This window comes from Pleurodeles waltl, chromosome 5 (assembly GCF_031143425.1).
Source record: "Pleurodeles waltl isolate 20211129_DDA chromosome 5, aPleWal1.hap1.20221129, whole genome shotgun sequence".
Taxonomy (NCBI): domain Eukaryota; kingdom Metazoa; phylum Chordata; class Amphibia; order Caudata; family Salamandridae; genus Pleurodeles; species Pleurodeles waltl.
The window spans coordinates 79,102,215-79,119,159 of NC_090444.1; the positions used below are offsets into that span (position 1 = coordinate 79,102,215).

Consider the following 16,945-nt stretch of genomic DNA (forward strand, 5'->3'; position numbering starts at 1 on the left):
AAATACTTATTTTTGTAAATTGGTGTGGAACTCCCTCTTGAGGCCTGTGTGTCATTTATTGACTGTGTGGCTACTGCAGACGTCTAACACTCCTCTCTGATAAGCCTAAGGCTGCTCAACCACACTACCCCCTAAAAGAGCACCTTGGGATTGCTAGAGCAAGCCCTGGTTTACGTATAAGGAAACCCCTGGACTCTCTGCATGGTATACCTCATTTTAGACCACCATAAAAAGAGCCAGCTTCCTACAATGGACAAACATTATGAAAATTGCTCGTCCTCTAATATGGCCAATGTTTGGATGTGGACTGATTGCATATTCCTTTCTTGTTCAACAAATGAAAGGTGCACTCATTAAGAACAAATGAAACATCATGAATACTGGAGTTATTGTGAGGTGCTGGGGAGGTCCAGGGGGCTACAACATTGTTTGGTTAAGTATGACATAAAAGCACTAAATGGGAATTACTGTGTGACCGTAATAGAGAAGATGACTTAAACCAATACATGCACTTAATAAAGTCACTTCAGAAAAGACAGGAAGCACAAGAGAAGTTAAGTGTGCACAAAAATGGAAAGATTCACCTCCAATTAACACTATTAAAAATACCTGAGTCACTTAACTACCTGTGAATGATCCCTGTGGCTTTGTGGATGGACACACGCCCGCTTCCCTCTTTAGACTGCCCATCTCGCTTGTCCTTGGCATACATGTTCTTCTCTGAAAAATTGCAGGCCATGAAATCGAAGTGAGCCGAGTTGAGTGCAATGAGTTTAGGAAAAAGCAAGTTTTCGACCTGTGTGTTAGAGAAATAAACAAGACATAATTTTCCTGATGTTGCAAGCAAGCAAAATACCAATTATCAGCTCGAATAAAACAACCTTGAAACCCCATCATATAGTAGTGAACTGTATTATTAATTTGAATTCTCAGCATGTTCAAGCAGGTAGAACTAGTAATCGTCATGCCTGCCTTTCACAGTACCACCTGAAGAGTACAACGTACAAATATCAGGCAGACACCAATATAGCAGTGAAATCTAGTGGTAATAGTTCAGACTTGCTGGGATTATACAATGGACATGTATTTTGTTCTTGGCTGTAAGGATCTGTCTGGCACCTTCCTATAAGGGGAGGAATAAAATAAATAAATTAACATAAAAGCTGTCAAGGGCACCATGACAGACTGAAGGTGTCTCGGATAAGAGTGATAAGCCAAGGGTGCAGTGGGAATCACAAGATTATCCATGAGCAACATAGATTTTACCACCACAGTTGAAGGTGAGCCAACGTGTGTGGTGTGTTGAAGAAGTGATTGACAGAAGCATCTTGTAGGAAGCTGGCCTGGGTGTGGTGGGTACCTATGGTTCTTACACCTTATACCAGGTATCCCATATTAGTGTAGTGTAGGCAGTGTCTGGAAGGTAGCTTTGGATGAGCAGCCAAGGCTGATCTAGGAGACATGCAAACCTCATGCAGTACCACTGTAGCCACACAACACTTGAAGGAAAACACTCAGTGTTACAAAAATAAAAGGTACTTTATTTTAGTGACACACTTACCAAAAAGTACTAAAGAGGCAACCCTCCAATAGGAGGTAAGTAGCACACTAGATATACACTAGTAAACAGACACAGAAAGCAATAGAAAACAGTGCAAATAGCAATAGACAATAGTGACCCTAGGGGGAGCCCAAAACATATGCTAAAAAATGGAAAGCAAATGCAGGGCCCCCACCTAAGTAAGTGGGATGTGTAGAGGGGAGCTGGGGGAACTAGGAAACCCCAAAGATAAGTACCACAGTGCCCCCCAGCGACCAGGAAGAAAGGAGTAAGTTTTGGGATTTTCCCCAAACCTCCCAAAAGGACCTACAGGAAGAAAATTGCAACACCCAGACAAGACTGTAAGAAACCAGCAGTGGATTCCTGAAAATGAAGACCTGTGGAAGAAGGGGACCAAGTCCAGAAGCCACAGAAGTGTCTAGTGGGAACAGGAGCCACTATCCACGCGTCTGTGGTTGGGGGAGTTGGTAAACGGTAGGACGAAGACGTCAGTAATGCAGCCCTGGAGCTGAAAAAGAGTTCCTGGAGGATGCACTCGATGTCCCACACTGGATGGAAGATTGCAGTCGGTTAGTGGTATGGAAAAGCCACCAACAAGCCTTGACAAAGGCAGAAGTCACGATGAAGCAAAAGTGGCCCTGCCGGGGGCCAGCAAGGTCCAGGAGGACTTAGCCCATGGGGGAAGTCCTAGGGGGAACCTCAACACGGCAAAGTCCACAGAAGAAAAGGTAGCCCCCAAAGGAGACCCAATGGAAAAGGAACCAGGAGTCGCAGAGGAGTTCACGCAGCATGACTGGAGAAGGGTCCCACACTTCAGGAGAAGCACAGAGAGGGCTGTGCGTCTCAGGAAGGAGTGCTGGAGGCTAGGGCTACACGGAGCCTGAAGATCCTTTGGAGGAGATGCCACCAAGCCTTGGTAGCTGCAAGGGACGCTGTGGAAGGTGGTACTGTCCTGAGTGGGAAGGCAAGGGCTTACCTCCAGAGAGGACCAAGAGGACTACTCCAGACCACCACCCATGATGCAGAATCCACGCAGCTGGTCGTCGTTGCAACTGGTGCTTACGGATGCAGGGGAGTGAATCCTTCAATACAAGGGAGATTCCTTCTTGTGCAGACTGAAGACTTGCCGACCTCCGAGGATGCACAGCCGAGGAAATGGTGCAGAAGCTGGAAGGAACAGTGGAAACAATGTTGCAAACAGAGTCTTTGTTGTGGATGCAGATTGTCGGCTCCTGAAGGGCCGAGTCGCAGTTCCAGTGGCTAGAAGAGGATGTTGCAGAGGAGTCCTGCTGGAATCTTGCAAGCCGAATATGAGGACCCACCCAAGAGTGAGACCCTAAATAGCCCTGAAAGGGGGATTGGTCACCTAGCCAGGTGACCATCTATCAGAAAGGGGCTCCGACATCACCTGCCTGACCTGGCCACTCAAATGCTCCCAGAGGCCCCTGCCCACCTTGGATCCAAGATGGCAGAACCCAGGGACCCTCTGGAGGAGCTCTTGGCACCACCCCTGGGGTGATGATGGACAGGGAGTCGTCACTCCCCTTTCCATTGTCCAGTTTTGCACCAGAGCAGGGAATTGGGGGGTCCCCCTGAACTGGTGTAGACTGGTTTACGTATGAAAGGCACCAAAAGTGCCCTTCAAAGCATACCAGTGGCTTGGGGAGGCCACCCCTCCCAAACCATGTAACACCTATTTCTAAAGGAAGAGGGTGTTATCCCTCCACCCCTCCTCCCAAAGGAAACCCTTTGTTCTGCCTTCCTGGGCTTGAGCTGTTCAAGCAGCAGGAGGGCAGAAACCTGTCTGAGGGGCGGCAGCAGCTTGGGCTCCCCGGAAAACACCAGAAGGCTGGTAGGAGCAATACTGGGGATCCTCTAAGGAGGCAACAGTCACAGGAGTTGCAGTGAGGCCGACTTAGCACACCTGGAAAGGAGTCCCACGTCGCTGGAGCAGCAGACAGGAGACCACGTGTTGCAGGGAAGAGTGCTGGAGACCGGGGCTACACGGAACCTGAAGATCCCTTGGAAGAAGAGTCAAAAAGTCTTGGTAGCTGCAAGAGTCGGAGTGCTCAGGGATACTGTTCTACAAGGAGAGGCAAAGACTCACCACCTCCAAAGTTGGACAGCTGGTAGAGGGGGCCAAGGGGACCACTCCAGCCCAACATCTATGTTGCAGGATCCACGCAGAGTTGCAGCATAGAGGACCCACACCGTCGGTCATTGCTGCAGTTAGTGCCTGCAGATGCAGAGGAGTGACTCCTTCACTCCAAGGGAGATTCCTTCTTGCTTCTTGGTGCAGACTGTAGACTTGCCACCCTTAGAGGATGCACAGCCGGGGAAATGTTTCAGTTGCTGGAAAGAGCCAGAGAAACAATGTTGCAGGGCGAAGTCTTAGCTGGAGGTGCAGATTGTAGGTTCCTGTGAAGTTCAGTTTTGGTTCCAGTGGCCAGAAGTCAAAGTAAACACTACAGAGGAGTCCTGCTGGAATCTTGCACATCTAATCTGAGGACCCACCCAAGAGGGAGACTCTAAATAGCCCTGGAAGGGGGATTGGTTATCTAGCAAGGTGACCACCGATCAGGAGGGGGCTGTTATGTCACCTGCCTGGCCACTCAGGTGCTCCCAGGGGCCTCTACCCATCTTGAATTGAAGATAGCAGAACCAAGTGGCCACCAGGAGGAGCTCTAGGAACCACCCCTGGGCTGGTGATGGACAGGGGAGTGGTAACTCCCTTTCCATTGTCCAGTTTCGCACCAGAGCAGGGACTGGAGGTCCCTGAGCGGTGCAGACTGGTTTATGCAAGAAGGGCACCAAATGTGCCCTTCAAAGCATACTGATGGCTTGGGGAGGCCACCCCTCCCAAGTCATGTAATACCTATTTTCAAAAGGAGAGGGTGTTGCCTCCCTCTCCCAAAGGAGATCATTTGAGCTGTTCAAGCAGCAGAATGGCAGAAACCCATCTGTAGGATGGCAGCAGCACAGGCTGCCGGGGAAAACCCTGCAAACTGGTAGGAGCAAGGCTGGGGGTCCTCTAAGGAGCCCCCGGAGTGCATGGAATCATACTTCCAATACTGGCAACAGTATTGGGGTATGATTCTGACATGTTTGATACCAAAAATGCCCAGGTTCGGAGTTACCATTATGTAGCAGGACATAGGTAGTGACGCATGCCCAGTACACGCATAAAATTGTGTCCCCACACTCACAAAGTCCAGGAAAATGGAACTGGAGTTCGTGGAGGCACCTCTGCTAGTGCAGGGGTGGCTCTCACACACTGGTACTTGCACCCTGCCCTCTGGGCTAGGAGGGCCTACCATAGGGGTGACTTACAGTGACCTGTGGTGAAATGGGTGCATGCACCCTTTCACGCAGGCTGCAATGGCAGGCCTGCAGATGCCCTTTAAATGGGTTCCCCGTAGGCAGCATAATACATGCTGCAGCCCATGGGGATTCTCTGGTACCCAAATGCCCTGGGTACCTCGGTACTATATACTAGGGACTTACATGGGGGCACCAGTCTACCAAATGTGGTGTGTATGTGGTTCAAGTAACCAAGTTTAAAGGAAGAGAGCATAATCACTGGGGTCCTGGTTAGTAGTTTATCTGAATGATATTCTAAAGTACTCAGATTTCCTGGAGGCACAGAGTGGGGGCCGGTAATTTTAGGAGGGAGGGGGCGGACAGGACACACGCACACTCATTCTTTCACACATCCATTCACAACACTCATTACCAAATATTTGAACATTTAAAAAAAAAAATTTAAAAAAAAAAAATGCAACTTCACCCACCCCGCACCCCTCACCAAACACCCCCTGCAGCTCGGCCTCAGAGGTCCCAGGAGGGTTGGGGCTGCTGCCTTCCCTCACTGGCTGGCCTTAAGATAGTGGGAAAGGGTCAGCGAAGCACCCAGGTCAAAGTCAATGAGTGACACTAACACTCGTCACCGAGGGGGAGGGCCTCAAGGACCTATGTTGAGGAGGTCACACTCAGAAGAGCTGAGACCTCCTCAACTCAGCAAAGTTCAGCTCAGGAAGCCAGGAGCCTGAGCAAATAGTGCATGTCTAGCTCCTGGCAGCCAGACGTGAAAACGACAGACATTCTTCTTGTGGAGCAGAAGGCGAGCATGTGCCAAAGGTCAGGCCGCGGCTGGACACACATACAACATGTTAAGGCAGTCTTACAACGACAGAGACCGCTATCTTTTTACCAAGATAAATTAGTGCTTCTTCACACTACTACAGCATCGCTTCTTTGATACATGATTGCAACCGTCATCAAGACGAATGAGAAAGAAGTGTAAGCAATTGTTCAGTGGGGAAATTAGAAAGTTTGCTAGGCTTTGCCAACTTCTGTAGAATGTGTATTCATCCATTTGTTGGACTATTAAGAACCATCACCATGTACCAACATAAGGAAACAATTCATATATAGACTAAATAGGCCAACTAAGTGTTTTGCTTCCTGTAGGAATGTTTTTCTAGTGCTCCGATTTGCAATATCCCTATTCGGAGAATCCAATTACTGTTGAAAAGATGCTACCTGTCATGCTATGGCAGGTGCTTTGACTCAGAGAAGAAAATGAGTTACATAACTATAACGACTACAGTTATCCAGTATTGGTGTCTTTCATAGAGTCACATGTTTGAATCATTCCCTGTCATCAAAATGGGAGTTCCACGGTTCCAATAATATAGCAGTATGCATTACCACCACAGGTCTCGATGGCAATGAACAATCTCTTTAATAACATATCTTTGTCCTTCTTTAATAAAGGACCAAACTTGAACTATGACCAATCAGACAACAGCGCCCTCTAGGATACTCCCAAGAGAGGCTGTTTCCCTCAGATTTTCAAGCACAAGTGTAATCATTTGTATATGAGCTATAAGGGGACCCTCTCAGAGGAGGAGGGTGGGTCCCATCGCATGTGGATCTATGAAAATGAAAATGTCACTTACCGAGTGTACATCTGTTCGTGGCATCAGTCGCAGTAGATTCGCATGTTCTGCAATAGCTCGCCATCTGGTGTTGGGCCGGAGTGTTACAAGTTGTTTTTCTTCGAAGAAGTCTTTCGAGTCACGGGACCGAGTGACTCCTCCTTTTGTCTCCATTGCGCATGGGCGTCGACTCCATCTTCGATTGTTTTTCCCCGCAGAGGGTGAGGTAGGAGTTGAATTGTAGTAATAGTGCCCATGCAATGGAGTGACTAAGTATGTACCTATTTAAGGTTGAGATGATACATATATAAATAATTGAAGGTAACTTCCAAACTGCTACAGGCTCCCGGGGAGGCGGGTGGGCACATGCGAATCTACTGCGACTGATGCCACGAACAGATGTACACTGGGTAAGTGACATTTTCAGTTCGATGGCATCTGTCGCTGTAGATACGCATGTTCTGCATAGACTAGTAAGCAGTTATTTCCCCAAAAGCGGTGGATCAGCCTGTAGGAGTGGAAGTAGTCTGAAATAATGTCCTTAATACGGCTTGACCTACTGTGGCTTGTTGTGCGGATAACACGTCTACACAGTAGTGCTTGGTGAATGTGTGAGGCGTAGACCATGTGGCTGCCTTACATATTTCTTGCATTGGGATGTTTCCTAGAAAGGCCATGGTAGCACCTTTCTTTCTGGTTGAGTGTGCCCTTGGTGTAATGGGCAGCTGTCGTTTAGCTTTAAGGTAGCAGATTTGGATGCATTTAACTATCCATCTGGCTATACCTTGTTTTGAAATTGGGTTTCCTGCATGAGGTTTTTGAAATGCAATAAAGAGTTGTTTAGTCTTTCTGATGTTTTTTGTTCTGTCAATGTAATACATCAATGCTCTTTTGACATCTAATGTATGTAGTGCCCTTTCAGCTACGGTATCTGGCTGTGGAAAGAACACTGGAAGTTCCACTGTTTGATTTAGATGGAATGGTGAAATAACCTTTGGCAAAAATTTAGGATTGGTCCTTAGGACGACTTTATTTTTGTGTAGTTGTATAAAAGGTTCCTGTATAGTAAACGCCTGAATCTCGCTTACTCTTCTTAGGGAAGTAATGGCGATGAGAAATGCCACCTTCCAGGTTAGGAACTGTATGTCGCAGGAGTGCATGGGTTCAAAAGGTGGACCCATAAGTCTAGTTAGGACAACATTTAGGTTCCATGAAGGAACAGGTAGTGTTCTTGGTGGTATAATTCTCCTAAGGCCCTCCATGAATGCTTTAATGACTGGTATTTTATATAGGGAAGTTGAATAGGTAGTTTGCAGGTATGCAGATATTGCTGCAAGGTGAATCTTAATGGAAGAGAAAGCTAGGTTAGATTTTTGTAAGTGAAGCAAGTAACCCACTACATGTTCTGGAGTTGTGTGTATTGGTTGTATCTGATTAATATGGCAGTAGCAAACAAACCTCTTCCATTTACTTGCATAGCAGTGCCTGGTGGATGGCCTTCTGGCTTGTTTTATGACTTCCATACATTCTTGGGTAAGTTGTAAGTGCCCGAATTCTAGGATTTCAGGAGCCAGATTGCTAGATTCAGCGATGCTGGATCTGGGTGTCTGATCTTTTGGTTGTGCTGTGTCAACAGATCTGGCCTGTTGGGCAATTTGATGCAGGGTACCACTGATAGGTCTAGCAGCGTTGTGTACCAGGGTTGCCTTGCCCAAGTTGGTGCTATCAATATGAGTTTGAGTTTGCTTTGACTGAGTTTGTTTACCAGGTAAGGAAGGAGAGGGAGAGGAGGAAAAGCGTAAGCAAATATCCCTGACCAGTTCATCCATAGGGCATTGCCTTGGGATTGTTTGTGTGGGTATCTGGATGCGAAGTTTTGGCATTTTGCGTTCTCCCTTGTCGCAAACAAGTCTATCTGAGGTGTTCCCCAGAGTTTGAAATAAGTGTTCAGAATTTGGGGGTGAATTTCCCATTCGTGGACCTGTTGGTGATCTCGAGAGAGATTGTCTGCGAGTTGATTTTGTATCCCTGGTATAAACTGTGCAATTAGGCGAATTTGGTTGTGAATTGCCCAATGCCAAATTTTTTGTGCTAGCAGGCTTAACTGCGTGGAGTGCGTCCCCCCCTGCTTGTTTAGATAATACATTGTTGTCATGTTGTCTGTTTTGACGAGAATGTATTTGTGAACTATTATTGGTTGGAAAGCTTTTAGTGCTTGAAAAACTGCTAGAAGTTCTAGGTGATTGATATGCAGTTTTGTTTGATGTACGTTCCATTGTCCTTGTATGCTGTGTTGATCGAGGTGTGCTCCCCACCCTGTCATGGAAGCATCTGTTGTTATTACGTATTGTGGCACTGGGTCTTGGAAAGGCCGCCCCTTGTTTAAATTTATGTTGTTCCACCACAGAAGCGAGAGGTAAGTTTGGCGGTCTATTAACACCAGATCTAGAAGGTGACCCTGTGCTTGAGACCACTGTGATGCTAGGCATTGTTGTAAGGGCCTCATGTGCAGTCTTGCGTTTGGGACAATGGCTATGCATGATGACATCATGCCTAGGAGTTGTAATACCATCTTTGCCTGTATCTTTTGTGTTGGATACATGCGTTGTATGATGGTGTTGAAATTTAGAATTCTTTGTGGACTTGGAGTGGCTACTCCCTTTGATGTGTCTATTATGGCTCCTAGGTATTGTTGTACCTTGCGCGGCAGAATGTTGGATTTTGTAAAGTTGACGGTGAACCCGAGTTTGAAGAGGGTTTGTATGATCTGATTTGTGTGATTTGAGCACTCTATGAACGAATGGGCCTTGATTAGCCAGTCGTCCAAATATGGGAACACATGTATTTGCTGCCTTCTTATGTGTGCAGCGACTACCGCTAGACATTTGGTAAAGACTCTTGGTGCGGTTGTTAATCCGAAAGGCAGTACCTTGAATTGGTAATGTATTCCTTTGAATACAAACCTTAGGTATTTCCTGTGCGATGGGTGTATTGGTATATGGAAATAAGCATCCTTGAGGTCTAAAGTTGCCATGTAGTCGTGTAGTTTTAGCAATGGCAATACTTCTTGTAGTGTGACCATGTGGAAGTGGTCTGATTTGATGAAAGTGTTCACTACTCTGAGGTCTAGGATTGGTCTCAGTGTTTTGTCCTTCTTTGGTATCAGAAAGTACAGTGAGTAAACTCCTGTGTTTATTTGTGTGTTTGGCACTAATTCGATTGCATTCTTTTGCAATAGTGCCTGCACTTCTATCTCCAGGAGATTGGAATGGTGTGTTGTTAAATTTTGTGCTTTTGGTGGTATGTTTGGAGGGAATTGTAGAAATTCTATGCAATAACCATGTTGGATAATTGCTAGAACCCAAGTGTCTGTAGTGATTTCCTCCCATGCTTTGTAATAATGACCTATTCTTCCCCCCACTGGTGTTGTGTGGAGGGGGTGAGTGACCTGTGAGTCACTGTTTAGTAGTAGGGGCTTTGGGGCTTTGAAATCTTCCTCTATTTCTAGGGAATTGCCCTCCTCTATATTGTCCCCGAAAACCTCCTCTATACTGTCCCTGGTAACTGGACGGTGTGGCTTGTGAGGTGCTGGCTTGTGTGCTTTGACCTCGAAACCCCCCTCGAAAGGGCGTTTTACGGAATGTGCTGTAATTCCCTCTGCTCTGCGGGGAGTAGAGTGCGCCCATGGCTTTGGCAGTGTCCGTATCTTTTTTGAGTTTCTCAATCGCTGTGTCCACTTCTGGACCGAACAGTTCTTTTTCATTAAAAGGCATATTGAGAACTGCTTGTTGAATCTCTGGTTTAAATCCAGACGTTCGGAGCCATGCATGCCTTCTGATAGTTACAGATGTATTAATTGTCCGTGCAGCTGTATCTGCAGCGTCCATGGAGGAGCGGATCTGGTTGTTGGAAATGGTCTGTCCCTCCTCAACCACTTGTTTTGCCCTATTTTGTAAGTCCTTGGGCAGATGTTCAATGAGATGTTGCATCTCGTCCCAGTGGGCTCTGTCATAGCGCGCAAGTAGTGCCTGTGAGTTCGCGATGCGCCACTGGTTTGCAGCTTGTGCTGCGACTCTTTTACCAGCTGCATCGAACTTGCGGCTTTCTTTATCTGGGGGTGGTGCATCTCCAGATGTGTGAGAGTTGGCCCTTTTCCTAGCTGCTCCTACAACGACAGAGTCTGGTGGCAGCTGTGTAGTGATGAAAGCCGGGTCTGTAGGAGGCGCCTTATACTTTTTTTCCACCCTTGGTGTGATTGCCCTACTTTTGACCGGCTCCTTAAAGATGTCTTTTGCGTGCCGGAGCATACCAGGGAGCATAGGCAGGCTTTGGTAGGAGCTGTGGGTGGAGGAGAGTGTGTTGAATAAGAAATCATCCTCGACCTGTTCTGAGTGGAGGCTTACGTTGTGAAATTGTGCTGCTCTAGCCACCACTTGAGAATACGCGGTGCTGTCTTCTGGTGGAGATGGCTTTGTAGGGTATGCCTCCGGACTGTTATCTGACACTGGGGCGTCGTATAGGTCCCATGCGTCCTGATCTTGGTCACCCTGGCTCATGGTGGTGTGAGCTGGGGAGTGTGATGGAGTTTGTGCTGGTGAGACGTTAATCACGGGCGGAGGAGAGGGTGGTGGGGTAACTCTTTTCACCACTTTTGGTTGTGGTGTCTGTTCCGTCTGGAACTCCAACCTTCTCTTTCTCCTAATGGGGGGAAGGGTGCTTATTTTTCCTGTCCCCTGCTGTATGAAGATACGCTTTTGCGTATGGTCCACATCAGTTGCTTGCAGCTCTTCCTCAAACCTATGCTTCTGCATTTGGGAGGTTAGCGAGTGCTCTTCTGTATAAGAGCCTGAAGCTGGGTCGCTTGCAGTTTGTTTCGGCATCGAAACCCTGTCTGCGTGTTTTTTCGGCTCCGAGGTGACTCTTTTCTTTTTCGGGGCCGAAACCTCTCGGCGTCGATCTGTTTCGGTGCCGCTGTCTCGGCGTCGAGCCGTGTCGACACCGGCATCTCGGTGTCGAGGCTTGTCTGCAGCACTTTCTCGGTCCCGAGAAGGCTGCGTGCCGGTGTCTCGACCGGAGTCGGACGATCTCGGCACTGTTTGGGCCTTTTTCGGTGCCGACGGTCGGTCACCGAATTTATGGGTCGAGCCATGGCCTGGTGGCAGTGGCGTCCCCTGGGCCTTGTAAATGTTCTTCTGAGTGGATTTCGACGTCTTACTCACGGTTTGTGTATCGTCGAATCCTTCGGAGTCTGAGTCTTGGATCGAGAAGGTACCTTCCTCTTCCTGTTCCTCGAACTCTCGTTGGGCTGTCGGTGCGGACGCCATCTGAAGTCTTCTGGCTCAACGGTCTCGGAGTGTTTTTCGGGACCGGAACGCACGACAGGCCTCGCAGGTGTCTTCGCTGTGCTCAGGTGACAGGCACAGGTTGCAGACCAAGTGTTGGTCTGTGTAGGGGTATTTATTGTGGCATTTGGGGCAGAAACGGAACGGGGTCCGTTCCATCGGCGTTCTTAAGCACGCGGTCGGGCCGACCAGGCCCCGACGGAGGATCGAAAAACTACCCCGAAGGGCACCGGAGCTCTTCGATCTTCGATGCGGTGTGGAATCTAAGTACGCCGATCCCGAACGCAACAATACCGACGAAAATCTTCCGAAATTAGCTAATTTTCCGTTCCGAAACTCGGAGCGACAGGAACACGTCCGAACCCGATGGCGGAAAAAAAACAATCGAAGATGGAGTCGACGCCCATGCGCAATGGAGACAAAAGGAGGAGTCACTCGGTCCCGTGACTCGAAAGACTTCTTCGAAGAAAAACAACTTGTAACACTCCGGCCCAACACCAGATGGCGAGCTATTGCAGAACATGCGTATCTACAGCGACAGATGCCATCGAACATACCAATATTAGGTATCGGCAGTTACAGGTAAGTAACTCATTTTCTTATCTTTTATAGATTAACATGCTTGAATCAGAATAACAAGCAGTTATTATAAGTATGTTATGAAGCAATATAAACATCTTCTGCGGATGGTGGGTAATAAAACAAAACAGTGCAACAAAGGTACATCTTCTAATCATAACATGCTAGAAACAAGATAACAGGCATACAAATAAAAGCGTATGGCAAGTAAACCAGAGGCTCACCTTATTGGAACAAATCTTGTAGCACCGCCTGTCCTACAGCTGCACCTTCGCAGTGCACCAATTGCAGGCAGTAGTGCTGCGTAAATGTGTGGGTGCTATTTCACGACCAATCTTTTCCAATGGCACACCTGCAAACAGAGCAGCTGAGGTGGATTCTGCCCTTGGTGAGTGTGCTCTGCTTTTAGCTGTAAATGGTTTACCCGCCTTTGAATGACAAAACTGGATGGCAGTGGAGATCCATCTTGAGACTGTTTTAGTAACTGCAGACCCTTGATGTGCTTCACTATATGATACGAAAAGTTGGTCACATTTGTGTATGTGCCTAGTATGATGCAAACACAATTAAGGCACCTCTTTACATCATGAGTATTAACTGATTGTTCTGCTGGAGTGGTAGGATTCAAGTAAAAAGTGTGAAGAATGATGAGTTCATTCAGATGGAACTGAATTGGTACTCTGGGAATTAATCAAGAATTTGTTCTTAAGAGAACGTAGTCATCCGGGAATTGCATGAATGGTTCCTGTGTAGTGAAAGCCTGCATTTCGCTGACCCTTCTAGCACAGGTGAGCACCACTAACAATGCTACTATCCAAGTATGACATTTTAAGTCTGTCTTGTGGATAGGTTCAAATGATGGCTTTGTTAGTTGTGAGAGAACTATATTGAGACGCCATTCCAAGGATAGAGCTCTAACCGGAGAGAAAGCTCTGAATAGTCCTTTCATAAATTGTTAAATTATTCTTTCAGAGCAAAGGGAAGGAGAATGAGATGGCCGTCTTTATCTTGATATTGGTGCAAGGTGGACCTTGACCGAAGCATGCACCAATCCAGATTTAGCCAGTGATAGGAGATATGGCAGAATCCGTTCAGGTGATGTTTTTAAGGGGTGCAGTTTAGATCGTTCACACCACAAACAGAATATCTTCCATTTTGATCTGTACATTTTGTTGGTGGATTCAGCTCTTGCCTTGGACAGGGTATCTACAGTCCTGAGGAATGTTTAGGTTTTCAAACTCACTGAATTCAGGAGCCATGCACACAAATGGAGAGATGACTGTTCTGGATGGAGAATTTGCCTGTGGTTCCTGGTTAATAATGTTGGTAGTGGTGGGAGGTGAATAGGTTTGCATTCCGACATCAGTAGGAGTTCCGTAAACCAGTGTTGCCTGGGCCTCCTGAGAGTAATCAGGATTAGGCAACAATGCTCCCTCTTTATTTTCCTGAGAACTGTCAGTATGAGGGGGAGAGGAAGCATAATAACAAATGCCTGACCGTCTTATCAAAAGGGCATTCACTCACAAGCCTGGGAGAGGGTAACGACTGGCGTAGAACTGCCATTTGGTGCTCTTGTCTGTTGCAAAAAGATCCAATGCCGGTGTGCCCCAGCAGGAGAATATCCTGTTTAGTTGTGTTGGATCCATCTCCCACTTGTGACAACAGTCTGCTGTCCTACTAAGTGCATCCGCCAAAGTGTTGCTGATTCCGGACACATGTTTAGCTCTCAGGAATATGTTGTGAGCAGTGAGCCAATTCCACAAATCCTGAGCCTGTTGAGAGAGTGTTAGCGATCATGTACCACCTTGCTTGTTTATGTAGTCCATGCTGGTCCTGTTGTCCATGCGTACCAGCACCTTTGAGGCTGCTATCATCGGACGGAATGCCTGTAAAGTAAGAAAGATGGCCTTCAACTCCAGACTGTTGGTATGCAAGGTTTTCTGGTGCTTCATCCATTTTCCCTGAATTTGAAGGTCTTGTTGAAGGCCACCCCATACCTGCAAATAGGCGTCTGTGGTTATTACGAAGTCGGAAACAAGGGGCAGAAATGTTAGGCCCTAAGAGAAATAGGAAACCTGGAACACTAGGGCCTTCTTCATGTTTGGAGAGATGGTCACAATATCGAACGATTCCTCGATCTGCGTCCATTGCTTCTGTAATTCTTCCTTAAGTGGTCTCATCCTCAGTCATGCCAGAGGTACTAGACTGATTGCAGAAGACATCATACCTAGCAAGGACTTTTACAGACGTTCTGAATAGGACTTTCTTTTTGAAGGCTTGACTGCCAGAGATCCTAATTTGTGTTGTCTGTCTTGGGATAGATACGCCTTGTTGCATATCATGCCCAGAAAAGCTCCTAGAAACATTATGTTTTGTTTTGGGATGGTAACTGATTTTTTCAAATTGACTAAGATCTATTTTGTGAAATAGGTCGAGACAGGCCTGTGTGGTTTTGGATGCTTGTTGCGCTGTTGGGGCCTTGAGTAGCCAGTTGTCCAAGTAGGGAAACACTTGATGACCTTGGTTCTAAAGAGTGGCTGCTACAGATGCCAGGCACTTGGTAAACATTCCAAGTGCCGATTTCAGTCTGAATGGGAGGACTTTGAACTGCTAATGGGTACCGGCTACGGTGAAGCGAAGATATTTTCTGTGCTTGGGATGACTGGGGATGTGGAAATATGTGTCTTGCAGATCGAGAGTTGTCATAAAATCTTCACTGTTGAGGAGGTTCCGGATATTGACGAGGGTGACCATCTGAAATGATTATTTGCATAAGAATTTGTTCAGTTTTAATTCCAAGATGGGTCTCCGGTCCCCTGTTTTCTTTCTTATCAGGAGGAATATGGAATAGAAGCCCATGCCTCTGAGAAAAAAAAAACTGTCTCAATTGCTCCCTTTGGTGGGGGCTTCTTTTTTCAATAAGTGAAGATGAAGGGGGTGTTTTCCCCTTAGGGGGATAGTTTGGTGGTGTTTGTATAATTTCTAGAGTGTGACCATGCTCTACCAGGCCTCTTAATTTCCACTGGTGTAGACGCTTGGAAATGTTTGCACCCACTGGATGAAGAGAGGTGTCTGTAGCCAGTACTCGGCGTAGGTCACTGTTTGATACCTGACTCCCTGCTCCGGGAGGTTTGTTTTTGTCGGGGGCCTTGTTGGTGTAGGCCACTGCCGGTGACTGATGGTATTATTGCTGATAGGTTGTCCTGTACTGTGACTGAAAGGGCTGATACTGCGGACGCTGGTATGAACCTCTGTAGGACGAGAAACCTTTTCCACGAACTCCCTGAAAGGGAATTATTTTTGTATTAGTAGGTGCTGAGGGATCGTGCAGTATCCGTATCTGTTTTAATTGCTAACAGTGCTTCGTCAATATGCTTATCGAATGTCTCCTCGTCTTAAGGCATATCTAGACCTTCAGATTGTACCTCTGATCTAAAGGATGTTGATTTCAGCTATCCTTGCCGCCTAAGGACTGCTGATCCATCCAGCTGTAGAAATACTGTTGAGGCGATATCAAGTGTGCAATCTATTACCTCAGAGGAGGTGCGCTCTCCGTTCTGTAAAATCTTGATTGCTTCTTGTAGGAAGTTGGCTCTGTATGCACTATTTCAAAGTAAGGAATAGTATGCACAGAGTCCAAGGGTTCCCCTTAGAGGTAAGATAGTGGCAAAAAGAGATAATACTAATGCTCTATTTTGTGGTAGTGTGGTTGAGCAGTAGGCTTATCAAAGGAGTAGTGTTAAGCATTTGTTGTACATACACACAGACAATAAATGAGGAACACACACTCCGAGACAATTCCAGGCCAATAGGTTTTGTTACAGAAAAATATATTTTCTTAGTTTATTTTAAGAACCACAGGTTCAAATTCTACATGTAATATCTCATTTGAAAGGTATTGCAGGTAAGTACTTTGTGAATAATCACAATAGCATATATACTTTTTACATAAAACACATATAGCTATTTTAAACGTGGACACTTAGTGCAATTTTCACAGTTCCTGGGGGAGGTAAAGTAATGTTAGTTCTTGCAGGTAAGTAAACCACCTACGGGGTTCAGATTGGGGTCCAAAGTAGCCCACCGTTGGGGGTTCAGAGCAACCTCAAAGTTACCACACCAGCAGCTCAGGGCCGGTCAGGTGCAGAGTTCAAAGTGGTGCCCAAAACACATAGGCTTCAATGGAGAAGGGGGTGCCCCGGTTCCAGTCTGCCAGCAGGTAAGTACCCGTATCTACGGAGGGCAGACCAGGGGGGTTTTGTAGGGCACCGGGGGGGGGGGACACAAGTCAGCACAGAAAGTACACCCTCAGCAGCGAGGGGGCGGCCGGGTGCAGTGTGCAAACAAGCGTCGGGTTTCCAGTAGATTTCAATGGGAGACCAAGGGGTCTCTTCAGCGGTGCAGGCAGGCAAGGGGGGGGCCCTCGGGGTAGCCGCCACCTGGGCAAGGGAGAGGGCCTCCTGGGGGTCACTCCTGCACTGGAGTTCCGATCCTTTAGGTCCTGGGGGCTGCGGGTGCAGGGT

The 16,945-nt window shown here is 47.1% G+C and overlaps 1 protein-coding gene across 10 annotated transcripts in view; it reads right to left on the minus strand.

Annotated features, from left to right (window-relative positions):
- Positions 1-16,945, minus strand: part of AGBL5 (AGBL carboxypeptidase 5) — a 358,598-nt gene that overhangs the window by 168,485 nt on the left and 173,168 nt on the right. For all 10 annotated transcript variants that reach the window (XR_011203584.1, XR_011203583.1, XM_069233618.1 and 7 more), the window contains one exon: positions 627-796. Coding sequence is in view for 8 of the 10 variants with exons in the window: in XM_069233618.1 (XP_069089719.1) it covers positions 627-796 (170 nt within the window). In the remaining 2 variants the exon portion in view is untranslated. The remainder of the gene's footprint in view (positions 1-626; positions 797-16,945) is intronic.